The following is an 8,429-nucleotide window of genomic DNA, read 5'->3' as shown; positions in this document are numbered from 1 at the left end:
AGGAGATGCTGGACCTGGTGATCCTGGAGCAGTTCCTAGCCGTCCTGCCCCCAGAGATGAAGAGCTGGGTCAGGGAATGTGGGCCAGAGACCAGTTCTCAGGCGGTGGCCCTGGCAGAAGGCTTCCTCCTGAGCCAGGCAGAGGACAAGAATCGGGACCAGCAGGTGAGAAGTTATCATCTAGGTAGTGTGGGGGGACATATGGTAATATCCAAGATCCCCTCGAAATTAACACAGGTTGCCACAGCTTTTTGGAACCCCCCTTTTCTGTTTTCCTCTTCCTTTTCTCACCAGCCTCCCCTTTCATGGATCCCCACTTCTGTTTCAGGTACTCGAGATGATGGTGCAGCAGCGTTACCATGGAGCAACCTTCCCAGGTAGGAGCAAAACGGGTTCATGTCCACTGGATGGCCTCCTTGGGAATAGGGGGGCTGCTCTGATGCCCCTGCTCTTGCATGGGAAAGATGCTCCACTCCATCCTTTCATGTCAAAACCTAGAATCAATTTAAAATCACTGCGGGATAATTGGACAAATACAGTAAGGATGCTGAGGACAAAGATGCCGCCAAATTCAAATGATGATGGTTAATGTCAAAAATTGGGGAAATATTTCATTGGGCCAATAGAAAGAGATAGAAACTCGAAAGTTTTCACGAGCTCTTATCCCTTAATAACTTCCAATACTTTTAGGTGAATGGCTTTTTGTTATGCAATTATGTACTGATACTAGCTGGTCAAATGACTGTAAATAAACTGAACTCAGCAGCTATGCAGTTATCAACAGGACAAAGAGGTGCATCTAGAGTTGATAAATCGGAGAAGGATGGTGGTGGAAGGTGGCAGTCAGTGGTTTTAAGGCTATGTTGTATCCGACTGGGTGTAAAATGCCAGCGTAGGTGATGTTTTGTCAAAAGATGATCTTGGATCATTCTGTAAATACCCATGTTTGGAAATAGGACATCCCTGGTATCCTCATTCTTAGTGAATATGATATTGTGTTATTGTCAATAACAATACAATGCAGGTATATGGGTCCTTACTGGGACCCCATGGAAAGCACACATACGACTGGTTCTCCATCCACTGCATTGGCTCCAGATTGTATACTGGATCAAATTCAAGGTGCTGGTGCTTACTTTTAAAGCCTTAAACAGCCTGGGACACCCTTATTTGAGGAACCACATCTCACGATATACCCCTTAGAGGGTGTTACACTCGTCAGGAGATAATCTTCTAGTGGACCCTGGCCCAAAGATCGTTTGACTGTCCTAAACCAGGGCCAGAGCCTTTTTGACGGTGGCCCTCACCTGGTGGAACTCTCTGTCTAGGGAGATCCGAGCCCTGAGAGACATTGCTCAGTTTCACGGGGCTTGCAAGACCGAGATGTTCCACCAGGCTTTTGGTTGAGGACAGCGATAGTTCTATACCAAGGCGGTCGATTCGTTGGGACTGCTTCCTGAATCCACCCTGACTTTGTTATCCGTTTTGTGTGGTTTATTTCGACCCCCTGATTTGTGTTAAAAAAATGGTAGTTTAAACAATTTTTATGGGTTGGAACCTGATATAAGGGATCAACATCAGCCAGGGTTTATAAATTTGGGGATTTGTTATTGTATTGTGTTTTTATTCATATTATTTAATTTTATATGGGAATTTCTGTGTATGTTTATGTACTGATGTTTTTGTTTCCATATTGTATGCCACCGTGAACATTTTTTTGGTGGAGAAAGAGTGGGATAAAAATCTAATAGACTGTAATAAATGGAATTATTAATAATACTAACACTATTTGCTTTTCTGCTCTGACTTTCTAACTGGGACTCAAGGCAGAATATATGTATGATAAAAAGAAACACAATCAGTAAGCAGTGGATTACAAGATAGGATAACAGTATTAGATTGGATAAGAATCTTTGAATTGAACAGCATAGAATCCTCGTAAAGCTAATGAAAGCATTTAGGCTAGGATTGTAGGCTGGTGGTGAAACGTAGACTGGGTATGAAATAGAATACAGAAGTGCATCAGTAGCATCTGTCACCATGTCATCTCTGTACCGTCAAGTGGCTAACGGCTGGTCCTTCACCAAAAGCAAGACTGCCTTTCCCCGTATGAGCTGATAGTCTTGCCACAAGCAAGGAGATTCTGGGATTTGGTAGCTGCTTTTCTGCCCTTCTTTACCACTTTCTGTTTCTTGCTTTCTATTGACTTTCTTATCCTTCCAGGTGATGCCATCAAACCTATGACGGAGAATTATGATGGAGGAAAAGCAGTTTCTGTGCAGCCAGATCGGGTAAGTGTGGAACAGTGGACCAGGCCTTTGGGTATCTCCCCGCACCCTCCCTAGGCCGGGGAGAATCTCCCTCTTTCTCTTTCCCTCGGCTGCTATCTGTGCTGCTCACTGAATAGAACATGAAAACGTCTGATGAAAGTTTGAACCCTGAAATCAAACATCTAATTATTGTCCTTTTGGAATGCCCCTACGTAGGGGAAGAGCTGTTAGATTATCTGTGATGGCAGAGGAGTTTCTTCTTTCCCTTTTCAGGGTCTGGTGACCTTTCAGGAGGTATCCGTTCATTTCGCTGAGGAGGAGTGGGGCCTGCTGGATCCGGACCAAAGAAGGCTTCACAAGGAAGTCATGGCGGACAATTATCAGAATGTGGCCTCCCTGGGTAAGGCGCTCATTTCCCTTGATTGAGAGATGCTGAAGGCAGAAACCATTCCTTCAAAGAAGGACCCCAACTCTGACCTGAATGGCCAAGGCTAGCCCTGAAGTAGGTCAGTGCCTTTCAGTGATTATGCTGTTAGAATTGACCCCTTTCTCAGAAGTGGTATGTTATCTTATTCAGATAATCACCTAATAAGCAGGATACAACTTAAATTACTTACAGAAATAAGTCTTTTTATTGTATAACTTCAATACAATATGTTTATATGCATGTATCGTAATGACTTAAAAGTGTATACAAGAATACAAGTAAGAAACCAGGTCTCTTCTGAGAACCTCTTGGTCTACACAAAGACTTGGAGAGATAGGACTTTCCGACCTTTCTCCAATATTAAATAATAGGAGAGCAGAAAATCTTGCTATATTTCAATTTCTGAAGCAGTCAGGATTAAGCAACCAAAGTAGCTTCGGGGTCACTGCTGTTCATTGCTACAATAGTCTTACTATAGCATTGTTGTCATGACAACATACTGAATAGGCCTAGGCATGGCTCGCAGAGTCAGTCAAATGAGGTGGTGGAGCCCTGAGGTAACAAATTAAAGAAAACCCGGATTTCAGCAGGTGAAGTTTGGCTCTGTGTCCTGATGAGCTTCACTTGCTGAATTCTTGCCTCTGAGGCTTCTCTGGAATTCGGTTGGGCAGCTGCAGTTTTCCCGTTCAAAGATGGAGGAAAGGGGGGCTCTGTCTACGCTCGAGTCTGGTTTAAAGGTCTGAATCTTAGAGTCAGAATGTCTGGAAGTCACTGGTCTCTTTCTTTCCCCCAAAGAAGGACTTCTGCTTCTCCAACCTGATTCCATATCCCCAGTGGACGAGGCAGGAGATCCACTTGTCCAAGAAGCACAAGAACCCGAGGGATCAGCAGGTATCTGCTGACTTGTGTGGTGGAAGGGGATAGGGCTTCTCTTGGGCTTAATTTCACCAGCTGGAGAACGGAGGGATTCCTCACGAGGCGACAGCCTGAGCATGGCCAGGAAAGCTTCCTCAAGTGCAAAAGAGAAGTTAAAACAGGAAAAAAATGCTGGCCGGTTTGTACCTAAGATTGGCGGGAAATATTTATTGAGTGCTCATCTTTAATACACATTAATTTATTTATATGCTTCCTCTTCACAGACCTGCTCAAGTTAGCTCAAAACTCAAAACAATAGCATAATATCCTGAATACTGCCTAAATGATCAGTTTAAAAATCCAGGGACAAAAAAAAAGTGCAAAAAAGTCACAAAGTTGCTTCAGAAACCTCCTGAGAAACACTCCTCAAGTTTAAAGAAAACCCTGAAACAGCTAAAAAGATAAACCCCCAAGTTAACGCCTAGTTGGAAAGACATGTTTTCCCCTCTGTAGGTCAGCTCCAGGCAAGTTTCAAGGGGGGGGGACATTCCCCAGACGAGGGGCACCACTGGAAATGCCCAGTCTCCACTAACCACCTACCTCAGCTCGCCAGGCATGTCCACAGAACACAGGGCTTGGAAGGCCAAAGTTTTCGAGGGGGGGGGGGGAGTACAGTGAGCTTGACATGTTTGGGGCTGAGACTGGGTCTCCATAGTCCAGGTGAAAAGCTCTGCTCCAAACTGGCTGTCCAGTGAACGCAGCCAGTTCTGCATTCAAATATAGAAAGAGATTTGCTAGAGGTCCCCCTAGTCCAGCGTCCTGTTTCACACGGAGATCAACTAGAGTCCCTGGAAGGTTCACAAATAGAGGAGCAGCTCCAAAGCATCCCTCTTCAGAGAGCGACTTCCTCTAAAAATGGAGGTTCCACTGGGCTACTTTGTGTCTGCTTGAACTGCCCTTCAAGGAAGCATCAACAGCTGATTCATACAGGGCAGGATTCGACTCCTTTAAGTGATCCCGGTTCTGTCGTTATGGAGAGCAGTTAATGGCCTTCTTTACTTGATTCTGCTTTTGCTTGAAGGTCTTACCAGGTGTTTCTCTTTGTTTATTGCAGCGGCTGATATTCGCCAGAAAAAGCCCAAGGGTGAACCACAACACCTCCTATTTGCTGAAAAGCAGCAGGAAAGAAACGCTGGAATAAAACGGAAGAGGGGGAAGGAATGCGATGCTTCTCAGGCTGCTGAATTCCAGGTGTTTAATACACAGGGGAGAATCCACACAGGGGAGAAGCCTGATAAGTGCTTGAAGGGTGGAAGCAGCTTTGCTTGGAAGAAAGACCTCCCTGGCCACCAGCGTAGCCACACTGGGGAGAAACCTTATAAATGCTTGCAGTGTGGAAAGAGCTTTGCTTATAATTCCATACTTACAGTCCATCAGCGTATCCACTCTGGGGAGAAACCTTATAAATGCTTGCATTGTGGAAAGAGTTTTGCTCAAAGTTCATATCTTACTATCCATCAGCGTATCCATACTGGGGAGAAACCTTATAAATGCTTGCAGTGTGGAAAGGGCTGTGCTTCGAGTTCAGAGCTTATTGTCCATCAACGTATCCACACTGGGGAGAAACCTTATAAATGCTTGCAGTGTGGAAAGGGCTTTGCTTCGAGTTCAAACCTTAGCAACCATCTGCGTATCCACACTGGGGAGAAACCTTATAAATGCTTGCAGTGTGGAAAGGGCTTTGCTTCGAGTTCAGAGCTTATTGTCCATCAATGTATCCACACTGGGGAGAAACCTTATAAATGCTTGCAGTGTGGAAAGGGCTTTGCTTCGAATTCAGAGCTTACTATTCATCACCGTATCCACACTGGGGAGAAACCTTATAAATGCTTGCAGTGTGGAAAGAGCTTTGCTCGGAGTTCATATCTTACTGTCCATCAGCGTATCCACATTGGGGAGAAACCTTATAAATGCTTGCTGTGTGGAATGGCCTTTGCTTCGAGTTCAAGTCTTACTTTCCATCAGTTTATCCACACTGGGGAGGAACCTTATAAATGCTTGCAGTGTGGAAAGAGCTTTGCTCGGCGTTCAAACCTTACTGTCCATCACCGTATCCACACTGGGCAGAAACCTTATAAGTGCTTGCAGTGTGGAAAGAGCTTTGCTTGGCGTTCAAACCTTACTGTCCATCACCGTATCCACACTGGTGAGAAACCTTATAAATGCTTGCAGTGTGGAAAGAGATTTGCTGAGCATTCAAAACTTACTATCCATCAGCGTATCCACACTGGGGAGAAACCTTATAAATGCTTGCAGTGTGGAAAGAGCTTTGCTCGGCGTTCAAACCTTAATATCCATCAACGTATCCACACTGGGGAGAAACCGTATAAATGCTTGCAGTGTGGAAAGAGCTTTGTTCGGAATTCAGAGCTTACTATCCATCAGCATATCCACTCTGTGGAGAAAACGTATAAATGCTTGCAGTGTGGAAAGGGCTTTGCTTCGAGTTCAGAGCTTATTGTCCATCAACTAATCCACACTGGGGAGAAACCCTATAAATGCTTGCAATGTGGAAAGGGCTTTGCTTCGAATTCAGAGCTTACTGTTCATCACCGTGTCCACACTGCTGAGAAACCTTATAAATGCTTGCAGTGTGGAAAGGGCTTTGCTTCGAGTTCAAAACTTACTATCCATCAGCGTATCCACACTGGGGAGAAACCTTATAAATGCTTGCAGTGTGGAAAGAGCTTTGCTCAGAGTTCATATCTTACTGTCCATCAGCGTATTCACACTGGGGAGAAACCTTATAAATGCTTGCAGTGTGGAAAGGGTTTTGCCTCGAGTTCAAAACTTACTATCCATCAGCGTATCCACACTGGGGAGAAACCTTATAAATGCTTGCATTGTGGAAAGAGCTTTGCTCAGAGTTCATGTCTTACTGTCCATCAGCGTGTCCACACTGGGGAGAAACCTTATAAATGCTTGTAGTGTGGAAAGGGCTTTGCTTTGAGTTCAGAGCTTATTGCCCATCAACGTATCCACACTTGAGAAACTATATGATCGCTTGGATTGTGGAAAGAACCTTCAGGGGCTGTTTGTTCCTGAATGAATCCACAACAGAGGAGGAGCCACATCATTGCTTGGAATGTGGAAGGAACCGTATGAACAAAAAGGAACCAAATGAATGCTGCCAGTTTTGCAAGATCTTCAGCCTCCAGCCCAACTTTGCCAGGAGTCATAATCTAGACCAGGGGTAGGTTACGTCAGGACCAGGGGCCCTTTAAGGTTCGCGAAATTGTTTGGTGTTGTCCTTCGTGGGTCCTGGCAGATCTCTAGTTCAGAAGGAGCTTAGACTTGCGACCATCCTCTGCCACCAGGTGGGTGAGTGTGCCACTGGTTGGATTCCTGCCTGCCTGATTGCCCTCACCCCGGGGGGGGGGTGTCATCTGGGGCAGTTGCCTACATGGGGCTTAGTCAGCTAATTTTTAAATTGATAATTTTGTATGGCCCGCGAATGATGTTACAAATATCCAAATGGCCCTTGGTGGAAAAAAGGTTCCCCACCCCTGATCTAGATTTTGGTGCTCAGTTCAGCTTTAGCTTGTTAGGCTGGAAGTAAGTCTAATTGTTAGTGTCATTTTCTTTAAAATGAACTTTTTGAAACGGATACCGCTGGAGGAGAGAGAGGAACCTGTGAAAATATGCTCAGTAGGCCAGGGAGCTTTTTGTCGCTGAGCGGGAAATTGTAGTCAAAGGCCTTCCTCCATTGCCAGTCAGCGAGAGAACAGATTCTACAGCGATGCCATTTCTGTTGTCGTCTTTGCATTGTTGGGCAACAGGATGGGAACATTATAGATTCTCCCGCCTCCCTTCATTAAAAAAATCAGAAAAATGGCTTTTTTGCTCAACACAGCAGTTATTTAATTGTATATGACAATGTGGCTAAAATATCTGCTTCCAGTTACTGAAATCCATATAGATTTCTTTTCCTCTCCCCACAACAGATACCTTGTGAGGTAGGTGGGGCTGAGAGAGTTCGGAGAGAACTGCTGACTGCTAGCCCAAAGTCACCCAGCACGCTTCATGTAGAGGTGTGGCGAAACAAACCCGGTTCACCAGATTAGAGTCCACTGCTCTTAACCACTACACCACGCTGAGCTAAGTCCTACAGGGCCCAGGTCTCATTTGACAGAGATCGATCAGGCCAGAGATGAAAAGGCCCTGGCCCTGGTCAAGGACAGCTGGACACTTCTTGGGCCGGGGACCACCAAGAAGTTGTTATTGGATGAGGATAATGCTCTCTGAGGGGTGCATCTGGAGATGCGGTCCCTCAGGTACGATTGTCCCAGACCGTTGAGGGCCTTAAAGGTCAATACCAGAACCTTGAACCTAATCCTGTAGTGCAGCTGGTGGAGCACTGTTTGGATATGTGCTCTCCAAGGGGTCCCCGCTGCGTTCAGGAGCAGTTGAAGTTTCCAGAGCAGGGCCAAGGGCAGTTCTGCAGAGAGCAAGTTACAGTAGTCTAGCCTAGAGGTGATCATGGCATGGATCACTGTGGCTAGGTCCTGGTGGGACAGATAGGGTACCAGCTGCTTTAACCTGGCACAGAGGGAAGAACGCCTCCTTGGCTACGGGTGTGACCTGTGCTTCCATCCAGTATCTCACCTAGACTCTGGATGGTAGAGACAGGTGATATTTGCACCAAGTCAAGAGTCAATAGCAGGTGTTCATTTGCTGATAGAAAGACTCGGGGCACTGGAGGGAGGGAACTGCTGTTGCCGGGGACAGGAAGGGAAAATGGCTGCTTTGTGGACTGGACTGGCAAAATCCATACTTTCCTACCGACGTGACAGCCATGCTGGGTTTGCTGAGGTCTTT

The 8,429-nt window shown here is 45.7% G+C and overlaps 1 protein-coding gene across 1 annotated transcript; it reads left to right on the top strand.

Annotated features, from left to right (window-relative positions):
- Positions 1 to 336: 336 nt before the first annotated feature.
- Positions 337 to 6,497, top strand: LOC130473611 (zinc finger protein 239-like; the record flags this gene model as incomplete). Its single annotated transcript, XM_056845174.1, has 6 exons — positions 337 to 376; positions 2,223 to 2,290; positions 3,492 to 3,587; positions 5,364 to 5,501; positions 5,586 to 5,966; positions 6,204 to 6,497. Coding segments are annotated over exons 1-6 (1,017 nt in total), but the record flags the coding sequence as incomplete, so codon positions are not given.
- Between the last annotated feature and the right edge of the window lie 1,932 nt (positions 6,498 to 8,429).

This window comes from Euleptes europaea, chromosome 1 (assembly GCF_029931775.1).
Source record: "Euleptes europaea isolate rEulEur1 chromosome 1, rEulEur1.hap1, whole genome shotgun sequence".
NCBI classification, from domain to species: domain Eukaryota; kingdom Metazoa; phylum Chordata; class Lepidosauria; order Squamata; family Sphaerodactylidae; genus Euleptes; species Euleptes europaea.
The sequence above is the reverse complement of the archived record's forward strand: the minus strand, read 5'-3'. Positions and strand labels throughout refer to the sequence as shown.